Source organism: Anabas testudineus, chromosome 23 (genome assembly GCF_900324465.2).
Source record: "Anabas testudineus chromosome 23, fAnaTes1.2, whole genome shotgun sequence".
In the NCBI taxonomy this organism is placed as follows: domain Eukaryota; kingdom Metazoa; phylum Chordata; class Actinopteri; order Anabantiformes; family Anabantidae; genus Anabas; species Anabas testudineus.
The window spans coordinates 3,049,484-3,065,040 of record NC_046631.1 but is presented as its reverse complement, the minus strand read 5'-3'; the positions used below and the strand labels follow the sequence as shown (position 1 = coordinate 3,065,040).

Sequence of the window (15,557 nt, the reverse complement as noted above, 5' to 3'; positions counted from 1 at the left end):
CCACTATAAATATGTTTACATCTTTCCGTCGTGGAAGAGGGATACTTCTTCTTTTGCTATTCCTGAAGTTTATTCCTGTTTTATTTTTTGTTTGGGAGGTGGAGGGGGGTCAAATGACAGAGGGTTTTTATTCACTGGATTTAATGCTTGCTTGGGTCAATGTTTGGTATTGTAGGGCGAATTCTTGTTACTCTCTGAATTTGTGTACTGTATTTTGGTAATTTGGCTCAGGTCTGTCTTGTAAAAGCGATACTGATGATCAACGAATATTCCAGATGAAATAAAGCCGAGCGATCCTTTTTTGTTAAACTCAGAGTGATACATCATATTCAATGATGACGATCTTCGTCTCTCACCTACATAGTGTTATTTGAGAACTTCGCACGAGACTTTACGTAAGAGGGAAGGCTGCACGTGCCAGCGAGAAACGTGTTCACTGAACAAGAACTTGTAGTTCTAGTATTTGTTCCATAGGTTTAATCTATCTCACGAATTTAAAACATGTGGATATATGATTTAATCGATTAAGCATCTATCTTTATATATATATATATATATATTTATTATTTCTGTAGTATACAAAGTTTTCGTAATTAATTGTTTGCTACATCTTTATATGAATGTGAACACTTTTGTAATCATATCTCAAATTTATCAAACAGATAAGGGAAGATATCATTTTTCTCTTTAAAAAATAGAAAGAAAATCATGTTGACCTACATAAATATATACGGTGTAGCAAGGGCTTCGGCTCATTGTAGTGATGCGTCAGCGCGGCCGCCATATTGGTACGGGGACGCTCCGATCACTCATGGCTACAAAGCTCTATTAATTCAAAACAGGCAAACTCACGAGTTTCTGGTTACTTACTAATGACAGACACGTGTTTATGACTCAGGGAACCTGGTAAAATAAAAAACAATGCTGCTTTTCATACTAAGCATGTATAATAGCATGGTTTCAATATAACCAAGATTAACTTCTTACTTTAAGAATTTAGTTTCGAAGTGTGTCATGTGATTGTCTAACTACAACACATAATGCACGTTCAAAGTAGCACACAACTCTTACACGTTCTACAATGTGACCTCAGGATGTATTGAGTCCTTAACCAGAACCCCGCAGCAATATGGCGGCGAGAGCGTATGTGTGTGTGTGTATATATCTACGGCTGACCTACATATTATATAACCAGACGGTCACGTGTTGTCTGTTGGCTCGTTAATCCGTTAAAGGCCCATCTGCATAGAAAGTAAAAATCCGTGCAGTTAACCGCGCTATTAACTCAAGATTACAAGAAGACGGGAAACACGGAAACTTAACCGTGAACTTTAAGCGGAAGCAGTAATCGCAGACACGTTAGGGTGATCTAGACTGAGCAGACATGTGGGAGCAGGTAGATCTGCTGACCTTTGCGAGAGGAACACCGTTGTTTCCTCCTGTGTAGATGTCACAATCTGTGCTAAGTACTCTTCGTTCCCTGTGGGAGCTGAGCCTGCACGTGGTTCATCACTGATGTGCTGGTGTGTTAAAACACACACACATCAGCTTCACATGAAGCAACACTTCTCTTTACATTCAGGTCACTTCGACACCTATTTGCACTAAAGGTTGGATCATCTGAGCAGGATGCATATTGAGCTATTTTTAATGGGTGCTCTTGCTAATAACTGGGTCATGACATGCATCAGCTACGTTTACAGCCACTTTCTGCTGTAACCTAACCTCATTTCTTGATGTAAACCAGAAACCCGGTTTCCTTAATCGGGGTAAGGGATTAAGAGAAACCCGGTTAACACAACTAGATGTTTGCTGGAAGGAAAACAACTTGTCTTCTTGGCCGTTCACCCTCTAAACCAGGCTAACCACGTAACGGGGGAGTCCCACACGTGAAAGCGTGTGGGTCGCTCACACTTCAGAGGGAGGAAGGTGAGGTTGAACAGGTAGTGCTGCGACCTCCAGTGCACGCCATTCAAATCCTATTCAAACATGTCGTTTATATCTGAATAGGACATTTGATTTGTAAACCATCTGTGTGCGATCACCTAAAGGTGCGCACTAACTTCCCTACCTCTGCGCTAAAAACACATTTTAGCTCGATCACCAAGCTTTTAACGGTGCTGCGTCTCTGTTTGTCTTGAAAAAAAAAAAAAAAACTCGTATTCAAGGAATTATGAATTAAACTTGAGAGTCGCTCACATGTCGCCCATTCATAAGAGCCCGATCAGCTGGAGAACAGCTGAGATGTGTACCGCCGGCTCCCCTCTAGCGACCAGTGGGAGTCACAGCAACAGCTGCTTTGAAAACCAAGCTCGATGTTTTCACAGGTGGTACAAGTACACAGTGAGTTTTTTATTGTTTGAATACCCATTATTAAAGCACTTTGCTTTGTTGTTCTCGCTTTGCATAAATGTAATTATAAGAGTAATAAAATGTGATTTGCCTCATCTATATGTCACATTGCTCTGAGGCCACTTCATCCTCCTGTTTAGATTTTCTTTTCTCCTTTGCCCATGTATTTGTGGTGGCCCTCCCACCCTCCATAAAACCACTAAAACAATGAGCACGTACGTTTAGAACTAGATTATTTTATTAAGCATTTTGTCAACATAAAAACTCATCAGTGTGAATGAATATATTAACGAGCACTGTCCTCCTTTACTCTATAGGCAGCTTCCTTCAAGTGTCTACAACAATATGTACACATCATTACACAAAAAACTTCACTACATAGTCCTGGCCTGTGGAAACCTTTATAAGATCACGAGGAAGCAGAGTTACTGCTCTAAAAAAAAAATGGGGGGGAATGACACATTATTAGCAAAGTCTCTGGGCTTTGGGGTTTCTGAGGCAGAGAAGTCGACCACATACATCTAGTGATAGATGGTGGATGCTCTAGATTGTGGACCTCTAGATAAAGTGGCACAGTAATGATTCAAGTCATCTTGTGTGTACATCTACAGAATTGTACGGATCCCATACACAGTATTTACCTTTCTTTTAACTTTCCCTGTGCGTGTGTTTTTTGATGAAAGTAAAAGTAATCATTTCCTGTTTTACGACACAGAAACGCGGGTTTGACGAAAAGCACTGAGTCCCCCGCTGTGTCGGTGTGCTCCAGTGATCAGACACAACAAGGAATCTACAGCGAGAACCGTCAGCAAAACCAAGACCGCAGCTCCGAGCAGCCCGGTCTTAGCTTTAAAATCACAAAAAAAGAAACAGGTCAGACGAGGTTTTCTATCTGATATGATCCAGAACGTTTGAATATATGTTTCCAGACATTTCCTGTCGGTAATTAAAGGCGCACTCCACATATTTTACACCTCAGAGTGGGCTACACCCCCCGGTGACACATTTGGAAGACGTCTTCTGCAGCTCTGTAGGGAGTGCTCCAATATTACCCTGATGACATCATAATAATGTGGAGGACCAGAAACAGGTACACAAAGTCCGAACATCACGGTCTTGACTAATATTTTTAAAATGTGTTTCTCGTGATTTTGCTAACTTTACAGAAGTGCAGTACTAAATTGCTGTTGATAAACCAAACAGCATGAAAATCCATCCAATTTAAATACACTAAATATACAAACTAATTCCTCAACAACTTAAGAAAAATAATAAATAATGTAAAAATATACATGTCAAGCATCTGTAGACTATGATTTTTTGTCAGTCTTGATGGTGCATTCTTTTTTCCATTCAGATTTGAAACAGGACTACCTGGATGAGTTGAACTGATCCACTAGAAGACACAGAATGGCCAAACTGCCAGATCACATTTCCTACATGAAATTCTCAGAAATAGCACCACAAACGGTTTAATATGGGATTTCTGTGACAGCTGCAGCTGAACTTCGTCCTCAGTCTATTTTCCCTGTTGACACCTACCAGATGTTCTAACTTAAAAAAAAAAAAACACCACCCCCGTCTCCACACACTCAATTTAACAAGTGTAGGAACAGAAATGGCAAATTATTCCATAACCAAGGTTAGCTCTCTTGGAAAGTTTTTTTTTTTTTCAATTTGTTTTAAAAGGTAGTTTTACGTCAAGTGCAGTAAGCGATAGCTACATCTGAATACGGGTTCAGATCACAGGCATGTGATGATCACTTCTTTGGTAACTATGTTTAGCGCTGTGTCGCTGACACGATGGTTAAAGAATTAGTTTTGCTGAGGCCTTGTAATTCATGTGTATGAGGCTGGATTTTGTTTGTTTGTTTTTTTGTTTTGTTTGCATTAAAAACAACGAGTGGGAAGTTAACTCAAACTGAGGAGACATATAGAAACCATACACATGTCTAGGATATTGTCACATCTAATATTCTATTCTTGTTTACGTTCTATTTGAGTTTAATATTTACCTGACAAACAAAGACACTTTATTCACTGTTTACTTTGAAACAATAGCTCTTTATAAGCCCCTCTTTTACTATCTAACCTCTAGACACCTGCTTTTTACACTGCCCTTGCTTTATCACTCCATTTTATTACTCTGCACACACTCTAAATATGACTCATCCAAGGTTATATTTGTTTCAAGAGACCATTGATGCTTCCATACAAGTTGACTAAGGAAGTCAACTTGTACGAAAGCATAATGCTTTAATTCTTACAACCCTTGTAATCCTTCAATCAGTAACATTATTATTATCATGTATTCAATAGGCTTCTGTTTAATGTCTGATAATGATACCATCTGGTTAAATATTTATCAGCTGTTTAAAGGCACTTTGCATGTCTTGTCTATCTAAGAAGAAAGGGGGTTGACCTTTGGACTGCTTGGAATTAAAATCAGGGGAAATGTCAATTAGTGAAGCGCTGAACTGAACAAAACAAGTGTTTCTAAAGGGAAGTGACACACTCTGCAGTTTGTTTGGCAATGTGAACAGGCAATGCTCCACAGTAACGGATGTCAAGCACAGGGTAATCTACACTCAGATGTTTCCTGGCAACAAGTTGTTCCTCCGTGTGAGAAAAGCACTGGTGCTGAAGCAATGCTACAGGAAGAGTTGCCCCACTGAGCTGACACAGAGTCGCACTGTGTGCCGCCACCATTAGAGACCAAGGAGGATTCCAGCATGATTTGTGTTTTTACTCACATGTTTTACATTATATAGCCTTTTAAAATGCTAATGCTAGCATGCTAACTTACTGTTCTGACAGGTTTTATATTGGTTTTGTATAAGTTCGTACATTCATTCGCCTACAAATAACGCACAGGCGTATTTGGATAAAATACTCCTGGTGCTAAATCCTGGGTGAATTTCTTGATATTATTATTAGTTTCGTTTCTGTGATGTGGAGCATTAGCAAAACACTGGGAATCATGCTGGAACTTTCCTTTACAAGCATAAAGAGAGTGTAGGTGAGACGAGGTGACGCAGCCCTGTTCTTACTCATAATCCAGAGTCTGACTACAGTGTATGCAGCACATCTTCTGTATGAACAATTCGCTCAGATCTAATTTAGCCGCCAGTGTTGAACCTTCACAAATCACAAAGCAGTGATTTAAATTCAAGCCTCAATTGCACAGCTGTCTTTAGAAAAATAAAAGAAATAAAAAATCCTCTCCAGAAGCAATATGCTGCTGAACATGCAGATGTGCTGATTTAGTGTCCTAGTTAGTGAGTTGGCCTGAGAGCTATGGCTGAAGACGGCACGTGTACATGATATGAACAACAGAGGTAATGCGGTAACGCTCCTTAATTTCCGAGCTCTTGGCGTTCTAGCGGAGGTTGAGGAGACCTAATGTTGAAGTTGCGATGAGGGTTAAATTTAGACTGAGAGGCTGACTGCGCAGCCTTCAGCACCAGCGGGGCTCCGAGGCCCGACCCTGTGTCCGTAAACGTCTGTTTGCTTTCTCCCCATTGGAGCATGTCAGGCCTTCCCTGCCTTCATGTATGTGGGGATGGTGCCTCGCTGAGTCAGCCCCTCGAAGCGTTTGTAAGTGTAGTTGAGGAACACCCAGTCCTTCGACTTGAAGTCTGGCTCCGTCGCATTGGCTGTTCACAAACACAAAGTCAGTTATTGTTATTGTAAGTGCCACTTGGGGGTGCTATGGGTGCAGCTAACACAATATTTCATAAGACAAACCTGGCTGAAGGATGTCTGATTCAGGGAAATCATCAAAGTTGGAGGTGTCGTCAATGCTCTTGATTTCAATGGAGATGGCTGCTGGCCGCTCTCTGCGGAGGCAAGACAGAGGGAGTCATGGACAAACTGAGGGAGGAAAAACTAAAGAGCGTAGTGGTTCTGTAAAAGGGGTTAAGAATGCTTCCTGTACCTGATGTGCTCCCAGTCCACCGACTCAAAGAACGGATGACTTTTGATCTCCTCCACACTCACAGCTCCAATCCTGTTCTCAGCGTCAGTGCAATACCTGAAACACACAAACGGCACACTGACACCATAAACCTTTATATAAACAAATATTCACTGGAAATCTCAACATTTTTGGCATGTGGCCTCCATATGAGCTCATCTTCACAAACCTTAATATCAGGTCTTTGGCCCTCTCTGAGATGGGGACTTCAGGTGGGAAGACCAGGGTTTCCTTCCAGTTCATAACCTTCCTGTATGTCTCCTGTGGCGTCTCAGAGCAGAAGGGTGGATAACCTGAACAGAGTCAGCGAGAATTGAGAAGGGTTATTATAAATATCTACTGCAATCTGACTGGTTGTACTATTCCCAAGTATAGCAAATATTAAGCCAATTTGAGCACCCAACATGTAATTTTTCATAATCCAATGTGGAAAACAAAAAGACAAATACTAAATGCGATAAAACGCAAAAGGGTTCACCCACAACAGGAAGCGTTTAGGGTGCAGGTTAGCTTAGGTCATCTTTAACGTGCCCTCACTAGAGCTCAGTGTTCATGACTGACTCAGGGATTCCACTGATAAAAAGAGTGACATGATCAGCCTGGATTTTCCTAAAGATCCTCAGCGACCGTCTATGTTTTGTCAACATTCAGCACCATTAGGTCATCTGCAAACTTTAAAATAATTTTTTCTACACACCACTTGCACAGTGGTTTCTACTGCAACATGTACAATGCCATGATGATTTGGGAAATGTTCTTACCAACTCATAGTGGCTGGGGCCTATTTGTCAGAAAGTCCAGTTTCCACTTAAACAATGTGTTGTGCTAAGATCCCATGGATGCAATCTGATTACCAGGTGTTGAGGGAATGCACATTTGCGTATGTTCTATGTAAGTAATCAAAAGTTGAACAAGATCCAAATTTTTTACTACTGCATCATTTTGGGAAACAAAAGGAATGAGTAAGGCTGTTTTTTTTTCCACACTGGGTGAATATGTACAAGGCTCATGTGGACTTCAGAGGATATGGCATCATCGGTGGAGCATTTCGGGTGGTGTGCTAACTGTGTGGATTGGGTTTAGTGCAGCGGAAAGTCTGGATGTTATGTGGTCTTTGACCAACCACTAGACACACTTATGATGAGTGTGAGTGCTACAGGGTGGTACTCGCTCAGACTTGACACTGTAGACTACTTTGGCCGTGGTATTATAGGCCTGAAAGCATGAAGGGAAAAAAAGCCTGGCTCAGGAAGAGATTAAAAATGTCTGTGAGGACAAGGGGTAGTGGATCAGCATATTCTCTGAGCACACAACCTAGTATACTGCTGTTTTTTTAATGCAGTTTTCTTTGGACTGTCTGTTCAGGGTCCTCCAGACAGCAGCTGTGTCAACAGGAGTATGTGGCCATCGTGGTAAGAGGTGGTTTTCCTTAAAGGCACATTCAAATCGCCCATAATAACCAGTGAGTTTGTTGAGGGTCAACCCTGATCTGCTTCATCTGTGACTGCATCTGTCTCAATACACATGAAAGAATGCTTACCAATGAGCATTTCATACATGATGACACCCAGAGACCACCAGTCACACAGCTTGTTGTATCCTGTCTGCATGAAGACTTCAGGAGCGATGTAATCAGGCGTTCCCACGGTGGAGTAAGCCTGACAATCACAAAGAGAGCTAGAAGATGAGCACTCTAGATATGAACCAAATCATATAGTGGACCCAAAATATACACATTTTCATTTCAGCCAGCACACACCATTAACGTAAATAACGTAACACTAAGTTGCTCTGGAATACCAGTACCTGTCAAATCTTAAAACCTTACCAGCTGCCTCCGATTCTTCTTCCAGGTTTCTGCTTTCCGCTTTGAGTTCATATTTTGAAAAGCTGCAGCGTGCATGATAGGGAACACAGGAGAAGGATATGATTATTCAACCAACTATAATACACACAAATATACATCTGGTTTTACATCTGCTTACATTACTACTTGACTTTTATTGTGGATGTTAGATTTTTAACTCACAGAAATCACTGGGCGGGTTGTGTGTCAGGTTCCTGTAAAATTCTGTGCGATGAGCCTTTTTCAGCCCTGTGCACAGGCCAAAATCTGACAGCTTCACATGTCCCTGTGAGTAGAGAGACATTTGACAAACTGTAAAAACTCACCATGCACATGCTCCACACAGTGTATGCTTTCCCAGCAGTCAGAAAGTATGGCAGAAATTAAAAGAATACACGTCTGGTGTGTTTGTGTGGGTGAGTTCGCACCCTAGAGTCCAGCAGCAGGTTGTCTGGTTTGATGTCTCTGTGGATGAAGCCCAGCTGGTGGATGGAGTCGATGGCCAAAACCGTCTCTGCGATGTAGAACTGGGTGGCTTCTTCAGACAGAGTGTCCTTCTTCATCAGCAGGGTCATCATGTCGCCTGGCAACAAGCTCACTGGTCAGAACTTTTGAAAAATGATAATACACAAGATTTTTCTACTAATATGTCTTGCTTAGGTTGGATGCATCATTATGTGAAATCCATAATAGCGGCCATACTCAAAAACACCATTATGGTAATCTAAGTATTGTTTTACTGGAACCACATTTTTATCTGCGTGTACCGCAGCAGGTGTGTGTTTAGAGGGTTTTCATCAATTGTAATGTCTCAGTGCAAACCTCCAGGCAGGAACTCCATGATGAGGTAGAGGTTCCTCTTGTCCTGGAAGCTGTAGAACATCTTCACCACCCAGGCGCCATCTGCCTCCACCAGAATGTCCCTCTCTGCTCGGATATGAGCAACCTGTTGGGAGAGAGTGATCAAGTTAAGACACATACAGCACCATGACTGCAGCAGCTTTACAGAAACTTTACAGTACCTCCTGGTGTACTTGAGGATTGTGAGGCCTTACCTGTTCCTTTTCCAGCATGTCTGCTTTTCTCAAAATCTTCATGGCATAAATGTGTCCTGTGTCTTTTTTCTGCACCAAACGAACCTGAAGGAGAAGACATCATAGTTAAAGTCAGAAGCTATGTGAATACAAATGCCAGCAAAAAAAAAAAAAAAAAAAAAAAAAACACTCGACAGCAGTAACGTATGTAATGTAAAGGAAATTGTAATCACTGTGGTAGCACTATGATTGTTCACAGATCTAGTGTTCTGGTTAAGGTCCTTACCACTGAAACCACATACACTAGTCAAGTGTTTTTCATCTAGACTTGACTTTTAACACCTCTTGCAATATTTCTAGCAATCCAAAGTAGAAATTGCAATGAAATCTAAAATTCTCAAGAGTCTCAGTTTTTCCACTCTTTTAATAACATACCTCTCCAAAAGCACCTCGTCCAATAACTTTAAGGGACTCAAAATCATCCAAGCCCAGTCTCGTCCTCTTTAGTCGCAAAAACTCTGTCTCCTTGCGAGCATGCTGCGAGCGCCGCATTACTTTCTGCAAAACGCAGAGACTCTTAGTGATTCAAAAAAACAATGATGTGGAAAATGTACATATTTGTTACGTTTTAAAGCTTGCGAGTGTAAGCACACTGTACCTCCTCGTCTGGTAAACCCTCTTCTTCCATAGCCTTCTCCAGCTTTTTCTGCCTGTATTTAAAAAACACATATAAAGTGTAAGATATGGCAGAAATTTAGTTAATATACAATACCTAAGAGAGAGGTTCTGAAGTACAGTAATATAAAAAGGGAGTAGGAGACCTAAAACATGGTAGAACTTTAAAAATTAATCCCCTCACAGTTTACGCATTGATGTAAACAGAGAGTTAGCTGTCTTTTACAGGAAGCACAAAACCATGTTACCTGGACTAGAGATCAACTTGTGTAAGGTGAGACCACAGGAGGCACACTTTGTGATGCCCTTTGTTGTACTCACACCTGAGATAAAACACCTCCCCACTGTTACCTTTCCCAGCAGCAGTGGAGTGACACTTGATGCTTTAAACAACAGCTACATTTACATGCAGAGAGTAAATGAGGTAATTGGCTGCCTGGTTGGGTGTGTTCTTATACAGCTGCCTGGGTTGTTGTACCTCATCTCGCGCTCTTCGTGCTGGGTGAGCAAGGTGCTATAGAAGTTTTCCAGCGTCAGCTTGGCCACAGTCACCCTCTCTCGGGTGTGGTTGCTCATGGGAAGGGCAGCTGCAGTCCCTCCCGTCATGGCCATACTATCCTGTAAGTAAAACACAACAAGTATATTGCTAAATATCAGCACTGACAGCAGCTGACAACCCATCAAAAATCCATACAGAGAAAGCAGAAGGAGGCTATGATGACTGACAGCACTGGCATGTGCTCTACACTGCGTGCACAATGATGTGCTGATAAACATTGCTAGAACACTTTCTGGTGCGACTGGTCCTTTAACCTGTAATATGGTTGCTGTTCAGCAAACATTACATGACTTTAAATATGTGGAAGGTTCACACAACATCCTCTGTGCAAGCTTCCCAACAGAACAATATAAATCACTGCTACAGAGACAATGACAAGAAGCTCCACGGGCTTCACACCCAGTAACGACAGACAGACAGCTGTGAGTCTAATGTGGTGGCTGATACAGTCGATGCACACTATTCCAAACACAGCAATCAACTAACAAACCACTAACTGTGGCACTCAGGTTACATGCATGTGTCCTTTTAAAGGTTACCGCTATCTAGAATGGTACATCTAGAATGATAGGGGACTATCAGTAATCAAGATAGATTTCCAAAATGAAAACCTACTTTGTATTTACGATGTGGACGTCGCCAAGTGTAAAGTCTGCTTTTTATTTCAGTTTTGACTGTGAGGCCAAGCAGGGTAAAGGTTAATGACTGGGACATACCCATTTTTACTTTTCAAAGAGTGCAGCTCTGGAAAACATCCCATGTGCCCATGTCAAATCCCAACCCAACCACCTTCACATGGCTGAGATGAAAACCACAGACATCAGAAGAAACACACACATACTCGTGAAGTACAGGTTGAAGGTGGCTGTAACTGCTTTAATGATAATGCCAAACAATGCAAGTCTACGATGGGAACTTTAATTTTCTCCTTCTTAAACTGTGGAAAATTAATGAGCAGATTTTGAGTGAACCGTGTAATAGAGGTAGAGAGGAAGAGGGTGGATGTGTACATCATCAAAACACTTCAGCAGTAATGTATGAATAGACCTAATTAGCTCACACTGAGATAAAACAACCCTGCAGCCTGGAGATAGGATCCGTGTTTCGTCTGGTCACTGGTTCTTTTCCCGTCTTGGCCCCAAGAATCCCACAACAACAAGACACTTCCTGACTTCTGAGAAAAATCACAGAATCGCTGCTGCAAAGTGCTCTCTTTGGAAAATGTCTGATGGGAATGGGGGTGAACAGGAACACTGACAAACAAGAGTGCTGAGTTAGAGACGTCTGTAAAGGTTTACCTAGGCACAACACAACCCCTACATCTGGGAACGTTTATTCATGCACAGAACCAGCTCATTTTGGTACCACACATTGAGGCAGGTGCACTTATTCAGGGACACAGTTCGCCACAGACATTAATTTCTATGACAGACATGATATTGAAAAGTGTTATTTCCCAGCGCTAGTACCAATTAGAAGCTGAGCAATGTGAGACTTTCTTTACTCATAGATAAAACTACATTTTTTAACAATGGCTCAGTTACTTTTAGTAAACCAGCAGTGACAGCAGAAGCTTTCAGCTCAGCTAAATGGAATGTAATCATTTTGAATGTTATTTTGAACATGCCCTTTTCCTACGGTGACATGTGAACATGTCTTAATTGTATAAGGCTTACTGATACACGCACTTGTTCTTTTTTTTTTCCCCCCATCACTGTGGAAAATGAAGCATCATTCATACAGAATCGGTTGCATCACAGTTCAGTCAGACTGAAAGGATTCAGTTTAGCCTGAAGTTAACCAAAATCCACCCAACAGCTAAACAAACAGGGCTACACCACTCAGCCACTTATAAGGAAGGCATTATGCAAGAAAGCTCTAGAGCACACAGCCTAAAACAGATGCTTGCACAGGGCCAAATCTGGTCATCATAACTATAATCTGCACATGCTCAGAACAAATAAAACTCCTTCTGACTTTAGTAAAACTATTAAATGTTCAGTCCACCCAAACAACATACAACATACAGTCATGTCCTAGATGTTACAGTGAGGTCATGTCACATATTTCATATCAAAAGAAGTGAAAGGGGTTTTGTTATTGGTGCTTAAGCATTGAGTATTTATTTAAGCAACAGCCGTATCTTATTACAAAAAACAGTGGCAGAGCAACTGAGTCTGCACAATAAACTATACATGGAAACTTAAAAACATAAGTATGTCTCAATAAAAACTTCTGACAGCAATGAATGTGAGCTATGTGAAGTTTATCTGCATGGGTGGATACTACATAGCCAACACCAACAACAAAAACCAAACAAGACAACAATAATCCTGTTGCCAAACTGAAGTTTGTTATCCGACCTGACAGATAGTGAGCTGACAGACTGGTTCATGTGTGCAGCAAAATATTCTCCCTCTAGTGATTTTTCATTTAAAATAAATAAAAAACTAAGGAGAAAACCTTTTCCACAGATGGGTTTCTCAGTGTGGTTTTAAGTTCTTCTGTTTGTACTGTGTGTGTGTGTGTGTGTGTTCCTACACACAGACACTCTCCACTCTCAAGTAGTGTAAGTGACTGGACAGAAAACTCCTTTCCGCTCTGAATAAAGGGCCTCAGTCATGATGCCAGAGAGGAATGAGGCATACATGTGTGCTTCCACACATCCATACACACGTACACAATAATTAAAAGCCTGTCACAAATGTAACACGTGTTGGCTAATATTTCTACTTCTTTCAAAGTGCACAACCGCTTTTTTGTATTGAAAGGTCACTTTAACATTCCACTAATGGGAATAGTGGGAGTAATTAGCGCATCAGGGATTCAATTACTCCCACCATTATGCAATATTTATTTTCTATGGCAACATGTTGGAATATATCCAGATTAAATTACACAGTTTGTTTTTCTAATGGCACTATAAGCTGCATTAAGAGAATATGCTGGTATACACTTGGGGGTATGGCTATGCTGTAATCCAAACAAGAGATCATTTGAAATATTTCTCTGTCAAGACTGAGGCCAAAGGAAATAAATGTGTTACCATGTACAACTAGTTTTAGTGTATAACATTAAGATCTGCCTGTGTACCTGCACTGAGCATACGCATACACTATATACATACATTACTATTTAGTCTGCTTGATGTTTTCCCAACTCACCTCAACTCACACTTCTGTGGCACCCTGTCAATCCTCTACCATCTACCACTCTAGATTCGCAACTGCCGCTCTCCACATGACGATGGTGATGCTAGATAATAGGAACTGTGAGGATACTAATAAGTTTGAATGATGGGAGGTTGTTCGATAGAGATGTTCACTCGGTTGAGTCGGCTAATGCTAACTATTAGCTATAGCTATTCCCTTTGCGTCTCCATCTGGCAGGTACCATTCCAGCAATAAATAAAAAAAACCGACAGTATAAAAATAAACAGCATTTTAAAAGAAGTATCTTCGCCTACCTCCGTGTCCTGCTCCAGAGTCAACTGTTGGCTTGCCGCCACCCCACGTTTCAGTTGAAAAAAAAAAACAGATAATAGCTTATTTCGTCTATTTCTGCCTAATATTTAGGCAGCTGAAGGCTGAAGCCTCCTGTTATTGACTACCCTTTAGAGGAAAACCGCCTGTATCAACGCCAAATCATAACAGAAGCCCCCCACAGGTTGACGACGAGCTAACATGAAATAATTAGAGAATATTTAGCTGCCTTCATTTAGCAGCTTTAACCTCTACATGCATCGTTTCTGCGTCTTTATCGCTGTAGAAAAATGAAATAAGCGGCGGAGCTTCCTGGGACCGTCGGGCTCGTCAGACACTCTGGCAACGCAACAACGTAGCACTTGATTGACGTTACTGCGAGCCAATCACGGAGGAAGGAGATGTCCCGTCGTTTCCCCTCGCCAATCACATGTGGAATATACACGAAAATGACAGGCCCACGAACCAATAAGAAGCCCCGACCCCTCCCACTAGGGTTGTGGTCCAGGTTAATTTGGTTAGCAAGTACTTGCAGCTATGAAAGAATACAGTGTAGTAGCAGTAGTTGTAAGCTTTGTTACACAATTAAATGGATATGTGCAAAGTCTTACTAAAAAGAACTAGTATTATTGTGATATCTATAAAAAGCATATTACATATACATAACTGCAGAATAATATGCTGCTTACATAAATAGCAATGAGAGGGTATCTAAGGTCAATGAAAGGTCATGTGATAAGGATACAAGAACATACATGTTAATGAACATTTCATAAAAGCTGTTATCTATACCCTATGGACATTGTATTAAACTACACATAGGAGCTGAAAACACCATAAAATATGATAACAACAGTCCACATCTACATTCTAGCACTATTCTCATGGATTGTTCTATGACGATTATTGGTGTAAGAGCTCGACATAACTACAACTTGCTTTGGCTATTGTTTAAACTATGTTTTCATATTTCACCACTATTTCAATGTAGGAAAATTCCAAAGGAAACAGACTTGTTTCCTCCTGTCATCGCAGCAAGGGTGCTTTAAAAATGGGTTCACCCAACGTGGGATATTTCATTTTCTTGCATACTGTATGTATGTCTCTATACAGCAAGGGTTAGGTAAGAGAAAACAAAAACAGCTACACGTGATGAGGACGTCTGATTACTCCTCATGGGATAAGATAATAAAACTGTAACTCCAATAATAAAGTCTTGTTGACCATAACACAGAGAAAAGCAGCACTGTCACCCAAAGCTTCTCTGCTATAAATGTCCTTATTTGGAGGGTTGAGTGCTTTTACTGTTAGAGTCATGGTGTCAACACGTACATAGGTGGGTGTAGTCTGCTAACACGTCTGGGTGTGGCGCCCAGCAGACAAGGCTGTTTTTATATTTCTCAAATCACCAGAGCCCACTGAGCTGTGACACAGCACCTATATTTAGATCTGGGCTATAAACCCTCTGGCCTGCAGCTTTAAGCACTCAGACCACTGGGGCACATCTTTAATGGAAGCAAGGCTGCACATCTTGATGGTGATTTAAACACCTTAACAATTAAACAAATGGGTTTTTGCATGTTGAATGTCTACTGTACCAGGGCTTGTAAAAATCACAAAAATGACTTGTTAA

General features: G+C 41.1%; 1 protein-coding gene across 1 annotated transcript; it reads right to left on the bottom strand.

Annotated features, from left to right (window-relative positions):
- Nucleotides 1-3,162: 3,162 nt before the first annotated feature.
- LOC113164391 (serine/threonine-protein kinase 38-like) lies at nucleotides 3,163-14,254 on the bottom strand. Its single transcript, XM_026363680.1, has 14 exons — nucleotides 13,909-14,254; nucleotides 10,362-10,501; nucleotides 9,867-9,918; nucleotides 9,644-9,766; nucleotides 9,230-9,313; nucleotides 8,997-9,120; nucleotides 8,603-8,757; nucleotides 8,358-8,460; nucleotides 8,157-8,218; nucleotides 7,869-7,986; nucleotides 6,498-6,621; nucleotides 6,290-6,385; nucleotides 6,100-6,191; nucleotides 3,163-6,008 (listed from the first exon to the last, which is right to left on the bottom strand). Exons 2-14 carry the CDS (start codon nucleotides 10,493-10,495, stop codon nucleotides 5,884-5,886), a joined length of 1,392 nt encoding a protein of 463 aa, XP_026219465.1. The 5' UTR covers nucleotides 10,496-10,501; nucleotides 13,909-14,254; the 3' UTR covers nucleotides 3,163-5,883.
- Between the last annotated feature and the right edge of the window lie 1,303 nt (nucleotides 14,255-15,557).